Source organism: Platichthys flesus, chromosome 13, assembly GCF_949316205.1.
Source record: "Platichthys flesus chromosome 13, fPlaFle2.1, whole genome shotgun sequence".
In the NCBI taxonomy this organism is placed as follows: domain Eukaryota; kingdom Metazoa; phylum Chordata; class Actinopteri; order Pleuronectiformes; family Pleuronectidae; genus Platichthys; species Platichthys flesus.
Genome location: NC_084957.1, coordinates 11,980,809 through 12,004,361, shown reverse-complemented (window position 1 = coordinate 12,004,361; position 23,553 = coordinate 11,980,809). Strand labels below are relative to the sequence as shown.

Genomic DNA, 23,553 nt, shown 5'->3' with positions numbered 1-23,553 from the left:
GACCTTGTACAGAAGCCACATGCATGATCCGAAATGAAGCAAATACGGGTTCGTCTTTCGAAAAACAGACTCTTCTCTCCGGATAAACCAGGTAGGATGAACACAAACTTATCTAACTTCACTCTGCAACGTCTGTTTAATAAAAATGCTGCACACGTCTTGGCATGCAATATTGTAGTTCTGTTTGAAGAGGACTAAAAAATGATTTATATATAGAATGAGTTATACTTAAGATCATTAATAATATCTATTATTCCCAATACGGAAGGGGGAGATAAAACAGATCGTTAAGATTTACGGCATTTTCCATATTTAATTACTGCACTTCTGCAGTTTCAGATGGGCTCATTCCAAACAGAAATGTTAAGAACAGGCACTGGACCAGTGACTGAAATGCTGGAAGCTGAATGTTTGCGATATTAATTGTTTAGCTTTGTTTATAATTATATCAGTATTAACAGAATATCAAAACAGATTCAAATCCAAATTGAGCACTTTAATCATTGAACACCGTAGTCCAGTACTTGAAACCAACTTGCACAAAACACAATTATACAAACTGATTTTATATTGTACTTACAGCATCATAATGATATTTCTTCTACCAAAACAGAAACGCAAAAAAAGAAAGAAAACAAAGAACAATCCAGATATATCACAAAGTCAGTTAACAGTTGTGGATGTAAAACAAAAAAAGATTTTATCCATTGATATCAGGGCTAAGCACACATGCAAGTAGTTTTGAGTGGGCTCTTCCTGACTAACTGTGTAGTGAAAATAACTTGAATGGCAGGCATTTCCCAAATTTGGAAGAGGCAAGTCATTCCAAAAACCAACTGCTTTAAATAATAATAAAACAAATTTTAGTACAATATGTCATCAGGGGAAAGATTTAATTTATCAAATTTTTTACAGCCTGAAATCAGAACTTATAAGCCAAAATATACTTAACCAAGTATTCAAAAAAAACAGAGTTAAAAATAAAATAAAAAAGTTCAATCCAATCCCTGGTCATGTACAATTAAAATAAAATCTGGTACTAATTCTAGTTTCTTTTTCAGTCTCAATTCCTTCTCTTTTAAACGGCCTTGCAGCTTCAGCTAACCATCAAAAGTGACAATGAATTCACAATCCCCATTCAGAGATAATCAGTTCAGACAAATTTCATGTGCTGCCTCAGTTTGTTTAAGTTTAAGCAGTTAAATGTTTACCGTTTTGTAGCGTTCTGGACCCTATAAATGAAAGGTTACAAACATTTTTGAAATCAGTCCAATAGATCCCCCCCACTGGGAACAGCAGATTCTTCAATGTTATGGGGTAAATTTACTCTTTTATTCACCAATCAAAGGCTCAACATATTCTGGGTCTTTGCAAAGAGTGCGACAAGATTACACATGTGCTAAACAAGAAGTCTTACGAGACTTGGATTGCTGCAGCAAGACGGGAGTAGAAATGTTAGTGAGTACTGGAGAGAGTTTATATTTTACTGAATCTATAATGGCTGAATCCTTTCTTTATGTGGACTATGTCGATATTACCGACTCCCTACTTACAATTTAAGCCTTTAGTGAATAAAGCACTCTTAGTGGACTTTTCATGGACCGTTGCTGTTACGCCAAAGGATTACCTCGTAGCCACGGCTGCCATGTTGTGTAAACCCACCGGACTGGTTAGAACGTTTTTTTGAATACAATTTATTTACACTGCCACATATATAAACAGGAACCTGGTAAAAAAAAATACCAGGGCCTGTCTTACTTTTAAAAGTGTTTGAAAATAATTTCTAAACTGAGTTTTCTAAGTTCTCCTGAACAGTGACGAGTTTAGTTTTTTGCAATGAATGAGGAATGTGAATATGTTCCACTTTAGTTAAAGGCTGCATGTTTCTATAGTGGGTATAAAATGGAGACAAACAGGAAATCTGTTCCTTATGTCTACTGTCACAGGGTCAGTCGCTATCAGAGCTGGAGCTTGAACTCGATTTGTTCCTCCTGCTGTCCTTTCTGTCTTTGCCTTTTGTACTATCTGGTCTTGGTCTGGATCTATCTGGACTTCTTCTGTCTTTAGATCTAGATTTACTTTTTGGTCTTGTCTTGGACTCTGGTCTCTTTCGACTTTTACTTTTCTCATTTCTGTCACTGTCGGAGCTGCTGCTGCTACGTCTTCTCCTTTGACTGGCAGCTGCTTTGTCTCTTCTATGAGATGATTGGTCCTTGCTCTGATCACTCTTACTTCTGGAGCGCCTGCTTCTGTGAGAGTCTTTAGTCTTATTCCTGTCTGGACTTCTTGAACGATGTTCCCTATCCCTGGATGTTCCTCTCCTCTTGTTCTCTCTTTCATCAGTGCGTTGTCTTTCCTTACTCCTGCTATGTTCCCTGCCCATCTCTCCGTCTTTCTCTCGTTTTTCTTCTTTTTCTTTTGACGGTGAAGATCCGTGTCTATCCCTGTTTTTGCTACTTGATCTATGGCCATCTTTTGAGGTTGTTCTTTCCTTGCTTTTGGACTTTTCTCTAGTTCCCTCACCACTTCTTCCTTTTGGGTCCTCTTTAGGTTTATCATCAGATTCGTGGCTCTTGTTTTTATCTTTACTATGATCAGATTCTTTTTCTTTCTTGTCACTGTTTCGGTTTTTGCTCCTTGAGCGACCTCTCCTGTCTTCACTTTTGTGCTTGTGACCCTTATCTCTGCTTTTTGACCTTCTACTCTTCTCTCTGCTTTTACTACGACTTGGAGATTTATCTTGTTTCTTTGCCTTGTGTTTGCTAGGCTTCTCCTCCTCAGCTGTTTCTTCCTCTTTGCTTTTGGATCTATGTGACCGACTTTTCTTCTCTTTTTTACCCTCAGAGGTTTTTTCATGCTTCGTGCTGGAGGATCGTCGCTCTCTTCTAGGTGCTTTAGCAGCTTCATCCTTGGCTTCATTCATATCACCTCTGCAAAAGAAAAAAAATGCAGAACACATGTCAGTGACAGAACAACAACTGACATCAGGCAGAATTATGCTTTCAGTAATGTGAAAAATAACATGACTTTAATGACACTTGAACCATACATGTATCCTGATTCATGATGACGAAGTGTGAATCTGCCAAAACTGCAGGTGCAGCCTGTTAAGCTTTTTAATATTTAGATTTGAAATTTTGCTTTACAAATTCCTTTCACGATCAAGACAATATCTCAGTATTAATATTCAATGCAAAGTTGCATCCACGGTATATTTTGGTAATTTTACACTTATTTCATTGTCTTCCAACTGCATGTAATGTAGTGCAATCACGATCGAGTGATCAGACCTACAGTAAAAGTTAGGTTAGTTCAATCAGCTGAAGTTTGTTTTAAAGCTGTCCACAAGCATCCGAAGTCTCTGCATCTTACCGGTCCCCCTTAATCCAGCGCTCTCCAGTGACGGCTCTCATCCTCTGACGCTGCAGCTCTTGACGCCAGTGTGGAGGCGTTTCACTTCGCCGAAAACGGTCTCTGGACCTTGAACGAGACGGTGTCCGGTACCTCTGGATTGGAGAAATGACACATCAATTACTTCCTCTGCGAAAAGACATTAAAACGACGGCTCAACAGAATGAACGGTGACAAGAATTTGGTCCACCTACCCTAGGACCTCTGCCTTTGATTTTCCTGCCAGATTTTGTCATCACCAGTCTTCTGTTGTATGCTGACTGAGAATTATATCTTGTGCTAGAACTGGAAAAGAGGTAAGTATTAATTGACAGAGCCAATTAAATGCTACAAAGAGTTATTATATAATAAATGCCTGTGAGGCAGACTAACCTGTCTCTCTGCCGTTCCTCTTTATGTCTCTGATCCTTTTCATCCACCTCATTCGACTTTTGGGCGGCCTGTGGACTTCTTCTCATGAGGAATCGGTTCTCTGGGATGGCCGGGATTTCTTCAGGACGTACAGTAGATGAAACCGTCTCTTCTTGGTCCTTCTCTTCAGCACTTTCAGCTTCTGACCTAGAAACCATTGTGGCTCAATATAAAGACACCAAGTACTGTTTACAATGCTGACAGAGAAAATGTGAAAAACTCATTAGGTACCTTTTCTTGTCCTTCTTCTTCTGTTTCTTTTTTAGCTTCTTTGCCTTTTTTTTCCGCTTTTTAGATTCTTTCTCGGACTCTTCAGAGTCAGAGGAGGAATCTGAGGAGCTTTCAGAGTCGCTGGAGCTACTGCTAGAACTGGAGGCTCTCGCTCTCTTTTTTTCCTCCTTCTTGGCTGCAAATAAGTAAAATTGTGTTATACAACAACTGCTTTATAAAATCTAAAAAGTGTGCCTCCTCAACAGGAGATTAAGTTGGTATTTTAAAAATCATTAAGTAAAATACTGAAAATGCTTTGCACAAACAAACCTTTAGATTTAGGGACCAGCTCTCCACAGTTCAAAACTTTCACGTCTGAATAGGGTCTGCTGTTAGGATCTGTTTTCTGGTTCTCCATGGTTTGAACCACCTCTTGGCCAGAGATCACATGACCAAAAACCACATGGACTCTGAGAAAGTAAAGTGGTGTTGAATTTAAACCGTGAGACATTTAGTGTACATTGAGCAATATGCAATCATGCAGACTTCAAATAACAGTCAAGCGGTCTTTACCCGTCCAGATGCGGTGAAGGTTTTGTTGTTCTGATGTGTAACAGCGAGCAATTCAAAAGACAAAAGGATATCATTATTATGAGGACTTACAGATGACAGAATGATACAAAAATAAATACGTAATATAAACAGTGCTTACATGAAAAACTGGGATCCATTTGTATCTTTGCCTCTATTGGCCATAGACAGGAGGTAATCCTTGTTGTGTTTAACAGCGAAGCTTTCATCTGAGGGAAAAGGAGAAGATTGAAATGTCACCTTGAAGCCAACGTCAATTTGGAACAATTGACAGCTCTGATGGTGGCGTCTTTACCTTCAAAAAAGCCTCCATAGATGGATTCACCTCCTTTTCCATTGCCTGAAATGTGAAAGAAAGAATAGGTTAAGGAGCTGAAGCAAAACAAATAAATACAAATTGTAGAAACTATTGATTGTTGTATACTCAAGACAGAGGCTGATAATAGCTTTCTTCCTGCGTTCATTATAAGATGCTGTCCCAATATGCATAAGTTATCTAGGAGGTAAAACCTGAGCGCACACTTTACCATAGCCTTTGCTTGAGATTGACATCCAGGAAATGTAACAAAATATCACAGCCATGCAGACCACAACAGCTGGGATTGGTCCTTTTGATATCTATGGTCCATCCCTCCTGCCTATTGTGCTATGTGGTAATTTTAAAGTAACAGTTGTTTCATATTTATCAACTTTAACTACAACATGATCTATTCAGTTTCAGGTGCCATTGTTTGAATTAAACACACAGTGGTACAGAAGCTCTATCTGTTATCTGCGTTTTGATGGTATAATTGCAACAAAAACACTAGTGCACAAATAGACAAAATGCTGCAGGCCACAGTGTAGACACTATGTTGAACCTGTGTAGAAATATAAACCAGGTAAGACAGTCAGGAACTGCATCTTGGCATGTGTCACATTTGTTCTAAACGAAGTACACCATTCACGAGTGTCAACATTTTATTAACTCACCTTCACTGAAGTCTCCCCCTTGAATCATGAAGTCTTTCACAACACGGTGGAACAGACATCCTTTGTAGTGCAGAGGTTTCATAGTTCCCTTACCGATGCCTTTCTCACCTGGAGGTCACATCAGCAATTATCATTATTCCAGGTGTGATCAGAGATAAAGAGCTGCTGGAATATTCTAGGCGAGGAAATGACATATTCACCTGTGCAGAGGCATCTGAAGTTCTCACATGTTTTGGGACAGATGTCGGAAAACAACTCCACCACAACTCTGCCAACTGAGAGGACACACTGGGTTAGAATGGTTGACTTGAGTTTTAACTGAGGTGAAACCCTATACTCTAGTTTTCTTTGTATGGTATGCACCCAACTAAAACTAATGCAGTCAAAGCCCCCTTTCAGAAGTGAGAGATTCAAACACAAGTGGACAGTTCAAAGTACAGCACATCAATTCACACCTGGGATAAGAATGTAACTCTATACGTCTCCTGTGACCAATTCTGATCGGATCGCCCTTAACCCCTTTATAAACAAATATTGAGTTTGTTTTTAGATTTTTAGTCAATATGACAATACAAATGTGTCTGTCTATGTTTGTGTGCAAGAAACAGTGAGAGGAAAATCTGAGTCAGGAGAGGCTGAGTGAATAACTGCGCTGCACAGTTCCACCATGCAGTAAGTTTTTACCCATTTGGAAAAAAAGGAGAAAAAAAAAATGATGTGGTGTTCAGCATGTATATAGTGGTGGTGGCTACAAACACATCAACATATGGAAACAGGGAAGTACAATAACATTTGAATCACTGTGAAACTGCAACAGGGCAGAGGACGTCAGCTTAGGAAGCAATCCTATGTTATGTGGCCCAGGACGGATTCAAACTCACGCAGCGAAAAGAACATGACTGCATGTGTCCCCAGACAACCTCTTGATGTGGTCTGAGTCATTAGATCTCAGGATGCACAGTTGAACTGAGAGCTAATCACTTATGACCAGATCACTCAGGACAAATGCTAATGTCAGCCCAGAACAGGGTGTCATAAAACATCCCTGATATGAATCCTCCCTTCAGGGAGGTTATAATGTTCAGGTGACATTTTAGAGGGATTCCTAATCCTACTTTAGGGCCAATCCATAGGCTGTAGTTTGCGGTGTCGTATTCTATTGCACTACACTGAGACTTGTTTTCAAATTTTGTTTTGTACACAACCTTCATACAATTCACATTTTGTAGAAGTGTTAATTGCAATGCAAATTTTCTAATTCTTAGATGATTCGCGAAGCCGACGACTCTGCATCTAACAATCTTTCATGGACTTACTTTTACTTACTATCTACCATTTAAAGCACTTTCTAGATAATACTGATTGAATTAATTGATGAAAAGGCAACCATGTGTAATCAGTAATAGAGAAGATGTAATAATATATAGAAAATTGAGGAAACATTGAGATACATTGTTGTGCACTCGTATCGTGAGGCTAGTGAAGATGCACAGCTCTTCTCGCTCCTATCTAAAAGGTGAATCAAAACAGACACTGATAATCCACATGGAGTTTGGACTCTCTTAAAAGACTGCGTCCGTATTGCAGAGGTTTCCCCGGTGACCTCGCAGGTGAGCGAGCGCATCATAAAGTGGACATTGTGAGGTGAGGTTCGATTCTTACCGAGCACATTACTGATGCCAACGTCGAAGAAGCACCGTGTGCGCGGAGCCTTGATCCCCATTATAACCTGAACTGATCAAAAACCTGCAGGTGAGAGACACAGATCACAAAGATGAGTGACATCAGGATGCACGAGTTCAAGAATACAGTGAAAATCTTGGTTTGTTGAATCGTTACTGAAACCCACTCATCACAATAATAAACTAGGCTGGTGTTGACTGTAAATCAGAGGTGTCCAACATGGCAGGTCAACAGGGGAAACGGTGCTAAAACAGCAGAATTATAAACAATATGACCCGAGCTAGTGTGTTTTCTCGTAAGCTAACGTTAGCTAGCTAGCGTTACATATACAGTGTTGTGTTGTAATTTTCCCCGTTTACACGCTCATATCGCGGCTGGTTCACGTCTCTCCAACCAGCGCCAGGCCTGGTGTTAGCATTAGCACGCTCAGCTAGCCTCAGGCACACAACACGCAAGGGGAAGAACACAGCGCCACACGGATGGTCTCGCTGTGTTAAACCGCACAGAGAGGTCGCCATGATAACGATAATGTGAAAGCACTTCACCTGGGCAGGAAAGGAATCGGTCCATACAGCGAGCGGCTCCTCACAGGCAACTAAAATGAAGTTTCATTCAGCGCTGCGCTCAGGGTTTCTAAAGATGGCGCGTCAACGTCTGGGGAGGCTCGTGCGCACGTCGGCTGAACGCGAGTGCTTTGGTGCCCCGAGTAATACCTGTCAGGCACAACCTCGTTTAAGGCTGCTTAAAGCAGAGTTCGGCCCAAAAATGAAAAATCTACTCATTATCTACGTACCCTTATGCCGATTGAGGGGTAGGTGAAGTGTGTGAGTCCATCAACATTTACTTTTTGACTAAATGTCAAAAATTATCCTCCTCTGGAACCCCGACACGTTCGTTGGTACACACTGCACACAAGCTGTTACTTATCGTATCTGCCTTGACCTTGCTGTGTGTTTGTTTTGGAACTACCCTATTTTTTAAATCACTTCAGTACTGTATCATCAACTCTATCCATAAAAACGTTATTTGGTACATACATGCACTATTTGTGATACTATGATGACAGATTTTAAACATGTTATTATTTCTCTTTCTATTTATTTTATCTAGGCTAAACTTTCCGGTCATTATATCAAATTCACAGATTAAAAATATAAACTTTTTGTTATTCACAGCACAGGGGTCAGTACAGGTTTTCATAAGTCATATTCATGTAATTCATAAATATAAAGTTTTTGTTTAAAATCTGTTCTTTTTTCCCCTGTCGAAAATCATGAAATACTTTTCTACTTTTATAAACATGACAACTGTCATTTTAGCCAATAAATGCAAAAATATTAATATAGATAGATTTCATACAAAGTTTTAAAGTATATGTTGACATTTGCCTCCATTCTTATCTCCAGGATGAGCGAGCAGCAGCCTGAAAGACAAAACCCAGGGTTGATAACTCTCTTGCGTCACTGGCTACGGAAGTGAGTCACTGTAGCACACATGCTAGGTGATTTTGACTTTGAATGAGCGATTTTTAGTGCGACCCTTGTGTTTGTGCCTCATCTATAAGTCTGTTTCTGTATAACCTGCAGAGACACCGCTAAGAGCAGGGCGAGCAGGGGTGGTCCGGTCATTTCAGTCATCTGAGCTGACTGGTTCTTCATCCACGTGAAGACCTCGTTGCAAAACTGAACTGCTGTCAGTGGTTGTCCACTCCAGTCCACACCAGAGGAAAGTCACAGGAAGTGTCTGAGTGGGTCTGTTTCCTCTCAAGCTTCAGAGCAGGTGAGATCCTCTGAACACAGACAGATCTGGCATGTCAGCTGTTTGTCTCTTTAATGTTATAGAACCAGAGAAAATGTTCGAAATTTAGATTTAGATGAAAATAATGTGTGTTGTTGTGTTTTTTTCTCATTCGATAGAGGTCCTTAAAGGTGCAGCTAACAACTACCACCCTGACACTTAATGGGAATGATACCAGAGGGCTGACCCTGCTTGTCAGTTCGACGTGGACGGTGGTGGTGGACACTGATTGCACAATGAAGACCCCAGTCTGCACTTAACCCGGAGCCCCAGGCCTGTGATCATGTTTCGCCTCCGGCGTGTGACCTCCTGCCTCCATAGGCTCCTCCATGGGGGCACGGGGAACCGGGACCAGGTTCTGGAGCAGCTGAGGGTCTGCTCGGCCGAGGACCAGGTGCTGGACATGGTGGGCAAGAACAAGGCCAAGCTCACGGTGAGCCATGTGAGCTGTGCTGTGGGGATGCTGTGGCAGTTCCAGAGGGAGAAACCTCAGCTGCTCAGGACCGTAGAGCTCATCAGGACCCACCCACAGTTCCTCACCCTCCGGGTTTTGGCTGAGAACAAAATCGCTATAATGGATGATTTCATCCTGGTGGACATGCTTTATAATTTCCTCAGGTACCTGAACACACAGACACCATTATCTTAAAGAGAGTCTATCTGAATTATGAAACTGTATTATTTGTTGTCCTGCAGGCTGAATGTGGATCCACATGACTCCCTTATACAACAGCTGGTTTCTGAAGCATGGCTCAGAATAGACAGGTATGATTATATTACATTATTTTGTTATTTTATCTTTGTTTTTCGGCAATAAAGGGCTCAACAATAATTTTCATCACTGATTTATCTAGTATTAATAAGTATCTTCTTCAGTTAAATGTGTGATTGTTTAGTCTCTAAGATGCCAGACAATTGTGAAAAATCCTCCATCATTATATCCACAATGTAATTTTGCTCAATAATAATTTAACAAAAATTGCGATAGATAGATATGCAGATATGTTTTTTCTGTTAATAAAGAGCTCAAAACCACAACCTCCTCTCAGGAGAAAAAATCTTAAAAGAAATAACGATATCACATTTATCTTGATAATATTTGGCCCATGTTACCCAGCCCTCGCTGATCTTCGCATTAAAGAAGCTGGAACTTGCTAGTTTACTGCTTTATTCCTTGATAATAATGACTGCAGCATCAAAGATGTAAATTGATTTGATTTATGAAACAAATGTTTGATATTAATGAGATGTTACAAATGTTTGTTTTTCAGATTTCAGATGGCTTCCCTGTCCAAGTTTGCCATTTGTCTCAGTGATCAGCACCTTCAACACAGTCCTCTCATGGGCCACATCACCAGTATTGTGGATCAGAGGTTGTCGTCCATTGATGATGCCAGGTTGGTTCTTTTCAGACAAAAATCTAAAAAAACTGTGACAAATTAACTGTCCCCTTAAATTCAGTCAATCTGCACTCAATTGCACACATTCATAAATATCGATCCCCTAAATATACCTGATTCTTTACACTGAGGTCTGTGCAATAATTCTTGAGAAATTCACAAACATTTAGAACGATCTTGATCTTGTTAAAGAAAGTTAAAAGAGGTTAATGGGTTTTTTCTTGGCTCATTCTCCATCCTTCTACCAGTCAAATCAGTTTGGTAGGTTTTGTGTAATCCTACTAAGAAACAGACTATGAAAACCTCCTCTTAGGATTAATCTGAATCATCATAATGTGTTTATTTACCCTGGCATCGTTTTTCTCAGGATCCTCACGACGCTCATGATAAGCACATCATCCCTGGTCTCTACCCGGCTGCGGGACGCCTTCGTCAGCAAAGCAGATGAACTCCTGGACACCATGGATCCCTCAAATTACAATAACCCTCGCAGAGTGGTGCAGTTCCTCCGCAACATGAAGTATAGCCATCGCCCTCTGCTGGAGAAGTGCAACCAGATCCTGTTGTCCAGCATTCCCCGGCTGGACGCAGAGAATATCAGCATCATCATGGGGCTGTATCAGGCCCTGCAGTTCAACAACTGTGACTTCAGGCTCGCTGTGAAACAAAGACTGGTAGAGCTGATCGATTCCAGCACTGATCCTTTCTCCTTCTCTAAACTGTTTGTGGCGCTGACTCCCATGGCCAGTCCGGAGATCCGAGAAGGGTTGGTATCATTATGAGTGGAGTAAGAGTGCAGTGGAAATCCAGCCCCTTCACCTCACAGCAGTCCTCGAGTGTCACCCGTCTGCTTTGTGCTCTCCCTCCATTCAGGTTGGAGAACACGGCCTTCCTGTTGGCGGATGAGCTCAGTGCACAGCAGGCCCTGGCTGTAGCTGAAGCACTGGAAGAAATTCAGAGCAGGAACCTCAGCTTACTGAACAAGTGTGTTTATATGTCTGCCTTATAGCACCTGGATAGGATGTATGAAAAAGATAAAAGATTGTACGTTGCTTTTTTATTTTTTATCACACTATAGACCTCAGCAGAGGGAGCTTCCCTGCTGTCATGTCATCGGACACATTCACGATTTTTCGCTTCTACATTTGTGTACATGTGACTGAAACAATTAACATTTAAAACTGTAAACACCTCCCACTCAGGTTGTAGCTTGTTTACTTTTCTTTACAAATCTAATTTCAGGGATCTTTATCATCATTTTGTATATTTTATGTAAAGATCGTTAGATTTTCTAAACATGTTAAATATTTTGTGAATATTTTTAAGAACATAAAAGCTTAAATATTTTCTTCATCCTTTATTTTACAGAATTGCATCAGTGGTCCAGAGGAACCTTCATGTGTATAAACCAGTGGAAGTGGCCAGAATCACACAAGCCCTTTATCTGTTGCAGTACCAGAACCCTGAATTCTTCACCAAACTAAGAAGGATTTTGGTCAGGTAGGTTTTCCCTTGAAGCCGTTCTTTGTCTCATCAACGCTGTGATTGAACGAAAAAACCCTGATGACACGTCTACACATCTGCAGCTTTTTGCAGCACAGCGTCTTCCCCCACGAGGTGACCATGCTGACCCGCGTCCTGTCCATGCTGCCCAGCCCGCGGCTCGAGGAGGCCGTGAAGGCGCGCGTGGAGGCAGTGGTGCCGCAGTGCAGCCTCAACGACCTCAACACCATTTCTTTTGCCGTCGCCAAGTGGGTACGGAACGATCCGTCCTACCGCCACGGCACTCCCAGCAAGTACGTCCGCCTGCTGCAGACCCTGAACCGCTGCGGCCACGAGAGGCTGCAGACCTCCGACCGGCTCGACCTGCTGCTCGAGGAGCTGAAGTACGTGTCCGGGGAGTGGTTTGAAGAAATGCTACTGCAGGAGACGATGGCCACGCTGCAGAGAATGGCGGATCAGATCAACTGGACCAGTGTGCCGGAGCTGGCTTTCTTTTTAACCAGGATGAATCACCTCTGCCCTCCGCTGATGGACCGAATCGCCAGTGTGGCCATTAAAGAGATTGACAAGGTGCTTCGAGGACCATCACGCCACACTGAATCTGTAATCACTGATTTTATATTAACTTTACATTTCCTGTGTCATTTTACAGATTCACTACTCCGCGACATACGCCACCCTGCTGCCCTTCTCTGTCCTGAGTTATGATCCTCCACAAGCAGACGAGTTGTATGACGTGTGCATTCAGCGGTTCACTCCTCATATCAGTAAGTGAATATTGGGATTACAGACTTTTATTTGTCCTTATTTAGAGCTTGCACTAACACCAACTTGTTGTGTATTCGCAGGTTCCTTTGACCCACACCTGCTCGTTCTCCAGGCGTACTCGCTGGCTGTGGCCGACAGTTTCCCTGAAGAACTCATCAGAGAAATCTTCAGTATTGACTTTCTGGGAAAACTGGATTCCCAACTAGAAAGTATGTGCCCAGTTGGTAATTTTCTACTTTTTTCAGACATTTAATAGACACTCTAATGGAGAAGGGTAAAGGTGGATTGTTACAGTTGTAATGTTTCACTCAGGATCTGTTTGAAAATATTAAATGTTGGGGGTCTTGCATTTCTTTGCAAGACCGCCATGTTTGAGACATTTCACCTCTCATCGAACAGGCTTCCTCAGCTCTAGCTGACTGCTGGGACTCCCAGGTATTTAAATTGTAGGGTCGTTAGGAGTAGTTGAGGTTACCTGAGAGGCTGGACCCACCCTGCTGTTGGTTTCACTGGGAGTTGTTGCGGGTCGTCGAGAGTTGTTGACCCACCTTTCCCCTGTGAGCCATGAGTCCTTAGGTGTGAGTTTCAGTGAAACTTCCCTGGAGATGAACACAGGACTGCGTTTAATGTGGCTGATAGATAGTTTCTTAAACCTCCTCCTCTGTTCAGAGATGCTGTTAAAACAATCCCTTTTGTAGATAGAGGGTCTATATTGCTCTGTCCAGTTCTGTGGCAAAAGTCGTTGAGTTGGTGCAAAGTCTACCTGCCTGTCCATGCCCTCAACAGTCGGGCCGTGAATCTCCCCCCAGAAGTGCTAACCCTCATATAGCAGTGACTTCTGGCAGATAAATGAGGGAATATTTTCCTCCATGAAAGTGGGGATTGCATTAACCTTATAATTACGTGTCCTTGTTCATCATTGGCAAACTAATCATCTCGAAACATAAACTCTCTTTCTCAATAGGACACGTTTAATTTCTTGTTATGTCTTTCAGCTCTGCCTGATTCCCTCAACATGCGGACCCGACTGCGCCTCATGGAGCTCAATCGGGCCGTGTGCCTCGAGTGTCCTGAGTTCCAGGTGCCGTGGTTTCACGAGAGCCACTGCCAGCAGCTGCAAAGGAAAGGTAACGTGGTTGTCTAATATGTTCCAGAGTCTGCCGGTTACAACTTTTCAATACAAATAAATTTATACTATCGACCGACTCTAAGCCAAAATGTCTTTCTCAGGGAATGGCTCTGTGGGTCCTGTGCAGCAGCAGATCCACAAAATGCTGGGTGAAGTTCTTGGTGGCATTAACTGTGTTCAAGTAGCCGTCGTCACTCCGTATTTTTATACCATAGGTGAGTAGTATTTGAGTATCTTCTATGTAATGAAATGTGCTTGCAGTTGGCAACACAGGCTTAACGTGTCCCTTCTAAGATCTTCAATGGAGGTGAATGGGGAATAGTCCAGATTCCTATGATGGAATGAATTGCAGCCAGGTCTTTGTTTTCTCTTTTAGACTTTGAATGTGTTCTGGACAAACACCTACAGCCGCTGCCGTACACTAACCTGAACACACTGCAGATCTCTGACAGAGGGAAGGCTCACTGGGGGGTGAGCTCGCTGGAAAATGACAAGCACGAGCTGCCACCCGGAGCTCAGCGGTAACTATTACAGAACACGGCCTGAAATATCCAACAGGAATAATGAGTCAGAAATCCGATGGACACTGTTTTTACCCATCTTTCAGAGTGGCTGTGAACTTTCTTGACTCACGGTGCTTCTGCAAAAACTCCCACCACATGAAAGGTGAAGCCATGATGAGAAAACGACACCTTGAGATTCTGGGATATCGTGTTGTTCAGGTGAAAAGACTAATTTTCCAGTGGACGTCTCATGAATCATCTCTTGTACTGGATCTTATTAGTTGCCAGTTTAATGTTGTATAAAAGATGGAGAGTGAAATAATAAGTGTGTGTTTTGATTACAGATCCCTCACTTTGAATGGAACTCCATGGAGCTTTCAACTCAGGATGCTTGGAAGGAATATCTAAAGAAGAAAATATTCAGAGAGCTTTCTTTATGAAGCCGTATTTATTGAAAAATTAAAGAGATGTTACATTGAACACTTTCAGCATGACTGAAGAGATACCTGTTTTTTGATATAGTTGTTTAATAATCAAGTGCTCCTTATTTTTTGTCAAAGAGCCTAAAATTGACATGAATCTACCTCATTCATGTTAAGAACGGTTGTGTATAATGTGCTTTTGTATTAAATATCTTAAAAAATAAACAAAGTGTGAAACATTTGTTTTGTTCTATATTTTTATATATTTTTTAAGTTTTGTATGAAAATTGACAGTGTGTTTATAATTCATTGTTATTTTGTATTACTATGCTTTCCCCCCAGCAGCCCTCAAGGAATAAGTGGTATGGATAAGTGATGGATGGATGGTTTTATTATCTGCATTAACTTCTTTATTAATATTTAAAGCATTCAAGTAATGTGCCTTAAGAGGAGTCAATGTGTAAAGTCACTGCATAGAAACATATAGAGCGTAATTCCAACATTCATCATCGGCAGAAATCAGACTTGTTATTGTTCTCGTATTAAAAACAGCAATTATGTCTTGTAAGGAATTGAAGTTTGTCAGACATATGTAAAGGGGTTTCATGTCTGAAGTAAGGAGACTTAATATTTCAGGAGTGGTGTAAAAGATGCTAATGCTCATTGACATTTTGTAAAATGGAAGTGAAGGATAAATGTGGTTGAACATAAAACTAACATGTCAGAGCTGGCGATGATTTGCCAATGCCGAAGAGTCAAACTAGACATTTTAAATGAACAGAAGAGGAACATTTCAAGATGAACAGGAGATATTTATTTCTATTCAAACCATTTACTGAAGAAACTACAAATAACAATAACTCCTACATGTTAGACATTATAATGATGATAAATTATGATAAGAATTCAGTTACTCGGACGTGTTTGATATGTTAAAATGACATTTGACCACAATGAAGCATTCTGAGGATGTACTCTTCTACAGCAGAAAACTGAGTGTCCCTGAACTGTTATTACAGTTTGGGCATCCTGGCTGCATTTAGACGCATGGACACACACGATGCTCCGGCTGCGTAACGCATCTCTTTGATCATACCAGTCCACTGTTTCTTGTCATCTTCATACCTGGCAATGAAGAGAAAAGATGTGAGGAGAGTTGTCATTGCACAAGAAAGTCACCAAAATCGTGTAAATTACCACAATAAAATATGTTGGATAATGCAAGAAAAAATCCACACTTACTGCCAAATGTCAGTGATTTCAGTGGGTGCAACCTCTTTGTTCTCATTCTCCATCACAGCGAAGCCTCCCACAGCGTGGAGCAGCCCACCACAGCTGACCAGGTTGATTGAAGTCCTCTCCTGGGGAAACTCTGTGAAGGGTGACCACCTGCAACACAGTGACCTCAGTTGTAATAATGTGATCATTTCCCCCTTTATGGCTCTTGATTGTTTATCTTCCTAGTGGATTTAAATCAATGGTTACCGACCACTCCCACACAGATAATTCAGATAGATTAAGATCGATAATTAGAGGAAAAAAAACTATATTTCAGTGACACATAATCTTATTTTTTATCTTATCTAAATTCTTTTCAAATTTTGGGTTTGGCGATTAAAGATCAGGTGAACTGCAGAGGGGTCACAAACCAAGAAGATTGACAACTAAAAAGTGTCATGTATATTTGACTGAAATTGATTTGAATGTTATAATTGAAGATAAAAATGTCACAAGAACAAAATATTATAGACATTCAAAGACAACGTATTCTGCTCATATTCAGATTCACAATTTCAATCCTGGTTATTATTGAGATTTCCATGCTCTGATATTCAGTAAACGCATCACTTTCCTCATATAGCTGCAACTCCTCTGTATATTCTTTACGGAGGACTCTTGTCTTTTTAACTTGACAGATCCAAACCTGACTTAGTCTTTTACAGACACAAAAAACACACTCCAGTAAAGAGAAACTGAGAAAGCCGTAAAAGTGTTAACTTTTACGGGGAAATGTTAGAGTGATCCCAAAATCAAATCCAAATTTAGTGATAAAACACATTGTAAGTTTATAGGGTCCATAGTAACCTAAGGTATAAAAGCACATACTTGTTGGTTGCAAAGTCATAGGCTTCACATGTAGCTGTGAGTCCTTCATCATTGATGCCTCCAGCCACAACGATTCTCCCTTTGTGGATAACTGCTCCGAACATCGATCTGGGCGTCGTCATGGAGGCCAACTCCTTCCACTCTGACCTCTTGTGGTTGTATGCAAACATCTTGTTGGTGGATTTACTTTACAATTGAGACAAATTTATTCCCCTAAGTGTTAGCATACTGTGCAAATCATATCTTGTCTTTATATTTAATGTTCTGGCATTGCGGTCTTACTTGTCATCCGTTTTGCCTCCGACACAGTAAACCAGCCCGTTCTCAGAGACAACACAGTGGCCGTGGATCTTTAGGGGCAACTTCTTCGTCTCACTCCACTTCATTTTTCTAAAAAGGGCAGATAAAGTAACAAAGCATATGTGAATAAATCAATAATTTTCTATATAATCCATTGAATTAAAACCCAATTGTTTGATGGGCTGAACTTACTCAGTGTCATAACACAAAACGGTGTCGTGTGACTCGTCAGCCTCTAAATCTTTTCCTGCTACAGCAAAGATGAGATTCTCGAACTCCCCCATACCGAAGAGACACCTGGGGGAGGCCATCGGTGGCAGAGCGATCCATTCAGAAGAGAGACTGTCCAACTGGAAGACACATTTTGAGATATTTGTTAAAAAAACAACCATGAAAGTGGATATATTCGAATGAAAATTAAACGTTGTCTTTCGGTCAATACACTCGGTACAAGGAATCAACCACTGTCTACTAATGTGTAGTACCGAGTACTGACCAAAAGGGAACATTGGTTATAATACAATTTTTTCTTACCTGGTAGAAGTAACATTGCAACGGGTTTTCTTTGTCTTCTTCATCGACAAAGAGTCCTCCCAACAAATACAGGTTGTTCTTCTTCGATGTCAGACTGACGTGGTTCCGTGGGATGTGCTCCGCCATCGCAGCGAGGAGGCATTCGTTCTCCTGGCTGTCATAGGCCACGGCAGCAGTGTCACTGATCATTAGCACCATGTCTTTGGCATACATGCCATATCTGCGGTCATTGTTAAGGTAGCCGGGCAACTTTTCCTCTTCTCCTTCCTCACCATCTTCTACCTTTTTCTTCTCGGGCAGCTTCCCCGCGAAGGCGTCCTTGATGACTTTGATTTTCTTGAGAAGCTCTGGATCTGCCTTGATGAGGTCGTCTTTCTCTACCATTTCCTTGAAGTACTTCTCTGGGAGCAGACGGAAGCGAATGCAATCGAAAGCCTCTCCCAAGGATTTCACATGCTTCTCTTTGTCCTTCCTGATCCACTTCATGAAAGTCTCAAACACCACTTCCTCCTTTTCCACGTTTAGTGCATCTGCTCCCATAATAGCAAGGAGTTCAGGGGGAGAAAGCTCTAAGAAATCCTCATCCATGGAAATGGTCTCAAACCGATCGGCGATGTAATCTCGAGCAGCTATTGCCAATCTGGCGGAGTTCAGCATCAGCGCCAGCCTGTAGATGGCGAGGCAGTTTTTCTTTGACAGCTGCTTCTGCAGGTAGTTCACACAGACCGTGAACACCGAGGGGATCTGGAAGCGATTGGCAACAACCAAAATATCCTGCACGTTGTTCTCATTGATGTCTATGTCTGCGGAGTACATGTAGTTCACAATCGACTCCATAATATTGGGATCCACGTTCTCCAGAACAAACTCAGAATCGTTCACGTCCTTGCCATCCTCAGCGAAGTAAAGCTCCCGGAAATAAGGACTACAAGCCGACAGAATGAGCCGGTGGCAGGGGATGCTCCTGTCTCCCACTTTTAAGATACAGTCGATTAACTTGTTCTCATTCAGGAGCTCTTTGAGTCCGTCCTGCAGCAGGGTGCTCTGGAACAGACGCAGATCGTCCCTCATGGCTTGGGGATCCATTCTCTCAGGGCAAGGAGTCGATGAGCAGATGAGTTTTCTACCGACTGTCCCAGCTTGTGAAGGCAGAACTCTAGGCAGTTGGGTCTGAGGCCACTTCAATATAACTGTGCCCCTCTAAATATAGCCGACCACCCCATTCAAAAAGTATTCCGCTTGGCCAAAGGGGAGAGCTCACCCAGCTGTCACAGAGCAGGAACAACTGTGACGGCCTTGTCACCTTGGTGATTAGTGACAACATTGTTGTACAGCCGCTCAGAAATAACCTCTGATCTTTTCGTTTGATTCACCTTCCGGTCTAACTATACGAATATATTCTTAAAAGAATTTCAGCATAGTACATAGTAAAAGCACCACACACTTAATAACACAATGTTAGGACCATCTTCTCTACTGTACACGATGATCGATATGGTTTGTATTTACCACAATCCAGTGTGTTCAACGTACTTCTAGATACTGAGTGTGGAGTACGTCACAACCCTGGACAGGGACAGTGAACAGCTGCGGCTGCAGGAGGTGACAGTTTGTCCTCCTTTGACATTTTTTAAATACTTGTGCAGCTTTGTCGAGATCATTGTGTCCCTTCCCCACACAAATACAAACACTCGTTTTGTATTATATTTTACTAATATTCAATATACATTTTTATAATTGTTCAATGCATAGATGAGTTTACAATTGACATTTATCACATGTTTATATGTATGTTTATGTCATTATATATATTTAAATATTGTCTGACTTAAAAAGGTATATTTTCTCTTTGTTTGCTTTATTACTTTATCAAAACTCAACAAACATATATTGGTTAAAAAAAACTACAAACACCTAAATATTGGGAAGAAAGTACTGTACATTATTTATTCAAATACATGTATTTATTAATTTTAAAACTGTACAAACCTTATTATATTTCACATTCTACCAATGACAATAAAATATACTTTATACAAATCACTCCAGAATAAAGCATTCACACATGATATTGTATTTTCTATTTATGTGTGTATGGATGAGCTGTACAACTTTTAACCTGAGCTATAAATAAATACATTATTTTCTGAATAATGAAACAATGAACATGCACATTATTTCAGCCCATCACTTCCCACAGTCCATTGAGTGTGAAGCCATCTTTTAGCTTTTCGATGGCTAGCCCCAAGTCCTCAGAGAAAACTGGCTCACGGTCTTGTTGCTTTGGAAAAACAATGAACAAGTTAAGTTTAGCATATTTGACAACACACTTTAGGATGATGATTATCATTATTCATTATTTGAGCAACATCTTACCTTATTGCCATCAGCAAAGTAGGCCTGAAAGCAAACAAACAGAAACAACAAAAACATATTGAGTCAAATTAGCTGGGCCGCTGACTGTGATAATAGGTTATTGTTGTCTGATGAGCTCCACCCGTACACACAGAAGCACCAGGCAACATAAATTCATGTTTGTTCATTAAGCTGAGGGGCATTAGCTCACAGCTATTCTGAGAGTCTGAAAAGTAAACCACTGACTCCCAGAGGAGTGACGCGGTGGCCAACAGACACACTCACAGTGAAAGCGTCAGTCTGCTCATCGGGTTCGATTTCCACATCATCAGGGGGCTGGTCCACTGTCAGTTCTTCCAGCGGCTGGGGCTGCAATCACAACAACATCAGCTGAACATAGGGAAACCTGTCAAAAACATTAATGAGGGTCTAGGAAAAATAAATCCACTTGTAAAAATTATAGCATCATATTTTAGACTTTTTTTAAATTGGTTTGTTTACAGTGAGATTACTGAAAGACAGATATTTCTACCTTTTCTTCCATTTCATAGTCCACTCCAAAGATGGGGTTGGCAGAGTAAACCTTATGCAATGAGTTGATTTCCTTCAGGGCATCTTGAAGCTTATCCACAGGGTCAATCTTAAATCCGAGCACGTAGCCCCCGCTCTAAAACCAAAACAGACAAAGCATGTTCGTCAATTACCAGTGAATTGATCAGAGAAGGGACTCCTGTCACTAGTATTCAGTATTCTTTGTTTTGTGATTAGTGGAGTTAATGACACTCAAAAACAAGTTTACCTGACGTGAACTCTCTATCACCAAAGCCAAGCCAAACTTTGAGTCTCTTATCCTGATAGACCACTTTGAGGCGAGGGGGGGGGAACAGATAAGACAATAAGAACAACATTAACAGGGATGGTATGTGATTGTTTCTACTGTCTACATTATAGTATCTAGTCCCTATATTAAAGAGATATCATTTCAAAAATATTTGTATCAATGAAGAAGCAAAAACTGTTTGTTTATTAAGAGTTATGTTAAATAGAAAGTCTAACCCTTGGTTCATTATTGATATTTAGTGGTATATACTTACAATCTGGAGGTAAGGAATGCTGACATTGAAGCTCTCATTCATATTGGCATGCCACACAATCCGAACATTTGTGATGAAGAAAGTCCCAAGATTACCCTGAAAGAAGTCATCATCACAGGAGTTATAATCCAATCCAGTAACTTTTTTACTTTTGTTACACTTACACTGCTTATTACGATGATTAGAATTATTACAATTTGGAGTACACAAATCTGAAAAAAATTGAATTTTGCATAGTACAGTAACCTGGAGCTAGTCCAGGTTAAATCTGTATAGGCAAACTTAACATTAGGTGAACTTGTAAATGCTAAATATTCTTTCAACAGACACATTTCAAGACGAGCGCCAGTACCTGATCACTGGATAAATTCCAGACTCCATTGATTTTATCATACACTTGCTCCCGGGGCAAAAGTCTCAGCTGCTTATTTTGAATGAGAGCCGCTCGCAGCTTCAGGTCCCTGTACATCTTAGAGGTCTCATAGGCCCTGCAACCAAACACAACAAGCTAGAGACATTTAGGAAATGTATTTGAAGTAGGAATGTAAGAGGACTGAATATTTCCACAGCTTTGTCTTACCTGTGCACAGCGATGACAGAGGTAAAGAGCCGTGGACTTCCTGGAACCACATTTGTAAAAATGAACTCAAATCGTGTGTTGTTGGACTTTGTCAAGATGTAGAGGGCTTCAGTTTGGCCTCTCAGTTTCTGAAAAAGAGCATTCAATTCTTGAATCTCCATTCACCTTTATTACTAATATTCTTCATATCATATTGACAACAGTTTGTTAAAAGTTGTTGAGGTTGGTAAACCTTGAGGCAGTGCCCATACCATCTCAAGTATGCAGTTTATGCAAAACAAAATTATGTGGAAGTATATGTCATAGTATTACAATAAAATATATAACAATAAATACTTAATAAGGTTTACTTACTGAATTAGCGGTCCTTGTTGTGATGTTAATGATAGAGTTGTAGCCCACAGCTGAAAACCAAAACAGATTTGCATTTAAATTTCTCATTAAGTGTGTGAGACTTTTTTGTTTAATTATTCAAAACTATTGTTGCTTATAAATAATACGATTTGGAGGAGGGACATGCTAAAAGGAAAACCAAATAGTGGGTGCACAAGCCAAACAAATCTAACCTCTGGCCATAACTTAACTGTTTTAAAAGAGTCATTTAATGCCCCTTCCAAGAGAGGGCAGAAATATGCAGCTGATGGTGAAGAGTCAGACGAAATAAACAAATCCATTTGACAGGTGAACTTACACAGATTGACTCTTGGCAGGGCCAGCGAGTGCCAGATGATCCTCAGGTTCGTTACCAACAATCGTCCTGTAAGACAAAACGGACATGGTCGGTTATTAAGTCTCGGATCGGCCACACACTAGTTGTCCAAAGAGCGTTAAAGACCTCTATCTCCGTTGTTTCCTTTCGTGTCCTCTATGGAGTCCAGGCAGTCGATGAGCGCTTCTCCTGGGCGAGTTTTCATCTGCCTGTGAACAGCGATTCGTTGAAAGACAGGTCGGTGTGTTATACAGTTATAATACTCACATCTACCACATGGCTGCGCTTCATAAACACCGTGGACACACAGTTATTGGGGAAACGACTATTAGCTGCAGGCCATGTAGCGTAGCTGAGCTAACCAGCTGCTACGATGGAGAAACGAATTCCGGGTAAACTTACTGCGCTGTTATGTCGAATCTCACGTCTCTGTCTTCCCACAGAGCGTCCAACACAGACGCCATGACCGCGGGTTACAGATCCCACAGGTCAGTGTACCCACGTTCACTACCTGTGGTCGCTTCACCTGTCGGACACACGACCACTCGGTTAGCTAATCGGCTAATCTGAGCGAGCCCGTAGCGTCATAATCACCGTGGTAACAGACGGTGGCAGAGGAAGGCCAAAAATGTGGCGGAACCAAACTGCGGAAATAGAAATAGATCAAACAATTTAATAAACAAATAATGAATTATATAAATAAAATTACTATGGCCTTATTTAAGTATTGTATGTATGTATGTATGTAGGACGTCGGACTCAAATTATTTCTGATTGGCTGGTGGAGGTCTATCAAAACATAAGGCAAGGCTTTACAACTTTTTACGGATTGAAAAATTATAAACTTTAAAAGATTTTTTTTTGCAAATTAAGCGATGGTACTTTTCATAACTAACAACAAAAACATTTATTAGTCTGTATTGTGTATTTATTTTGTATAAAACTAATATAGTGTGCAAAAACTATATTTAATTATAACAGTAGGAACTCAAAGAAGGGTGCACAACATATTTTACTACTTATAATAGTATTAGTAATACTTTGCTGAACAAGCACCTGTGAAACACTCAACACC

The 23,553-nt window shown here is 40.9% G+C and overlaps 4 protein-coding genes across 4 annotated transcripts; 1 reads left to right on the top strand and 3 right to left on the bottom strand.

Moving 5' to 3' along the window:
* Positions 1–481: 481 nt before the first annotated feature.
* On the bottom strand, positions 482–7,947 carry ppig (peptidylprolyl isomerase G (cyclophilin G)). Its single transcript, XM_062402515.1, has 13 exons — positions 7,824–7,947; positions 7,258–7,341; positions 5,796–5,870; positions 5,596–5,703; positions 4,919–4,963; positions 4,745–4,832; positions 4,606–4,635; positions 4,363–4,502; positions 4,054–4,228; positions 3,784–3,969; positions 3,606–3,696; positions 3,373–3,506; positions 482–2,930 (listed from the first exon to the last, which is right to left on the bottom strand). Exons 2-13 carry the CDS (start codon positions 7,316–7,318, stop codon positions 1,949–1,951), a joined length of 2,115 nt encoding a protein of 704 aa, XP_062258499.1. The 5' UTR covers positions 7,319–7,341; positions 7,824–7,947; the 3' UTR covers positions 482–1,948.
* An 826-nt stretch (positions 7,948–8,773) lies between these two features.
* fastkd1 (FAST kinase domains 1) lies at positions 8,774–15,035 on the top strand. Its single transcript, XM_062402514.1, has 15 exons — positions 8,774–9,057; positions 9,195–9,693; positions 9,772–9,840; positions 10,347–10,472; positions 10,843–11,241; positions 11,349–11,459; positions 11,844–11,975; positions 12,062–12,548; positions 12,631–12,745; positions 12,827–12,955; positions 13,742–13,873; positions 13,977–14,090; positions 14,252–14,396; positions 14,483–14,597; positions 14,723–15,035. Exons 2-15 carry the CDS (start codon positions 9,359–9,361, stop codon positions 14,816–14,818), a joined length of 2,505 nt encoding a protein of 834 aa, XP_062258498.1. The 5' UTR covers positions 8,774–9,057; positions 9,195–9,358; the 3' UTR covers positions 14,819–15,035.
* A 556-nt stretch (positions 15,036–15,591) lies between these two features.
* klhl41a (kelch-like family member 41a) lies at positions 15,592–18,899 on the bottom strand. The gene is made up of 6 exons (XM_062402516.1): positions 17,741–18,899; positions 17,399–17,556; positions 17,189–17,296; positions 16,907–17,092; positions 16,043–16,189; positions 15,592–15,925 (listed from the first exon to the last, which is right to left on the bottom strand). Exons 1-6 carry the CDS (start codon positions 18,824–18,826, stop codon positions 15,814–15,816), a joined length of 1,797 nt encoding a protein of 598 aa, XP_062258500.1. The 5' UTR covers positions 18,827–18,899; the 3' UTR covers positions 15,592–15,813.
* An 802-nt stretch (positions 18,900–19,701) lies between these two features.
* On the bottom strand, positions 19,702–23,065 carry bbs5 (Bardet-Biedl syndrome 5). The gene is made up of 12 exons (XM_062402723.1): positions 22,881–23,065; positions 22,605–22,687; positions 22,461–22,526; positions 22,124–22,173; positions 21,770–21,897; positions 21,542–21,677; positions 21,190–21,285; positions 20,895–20,957; positions 20,628–20,762; positions 20,381–20,464; positions 20,117–20,140; positions 19,702–20,021 (listed from the first exon to the last, which is right to left on the bottom strand). The coding sequence occupies exons 1-12, from the start codon at positions 22,940–22,942 to the stop codon at positions 19,920–19,922; spliced, it is 1,029 nt and encodes a 342-aa protein (XP_062258707.1). The 5' UTR covers positions 22,943–23,065; the 3' UTR covers positions 19,702–19,919.
* Between the last annotated feature and the right edge of the window lie 488 nt (positions 23,066–23,553).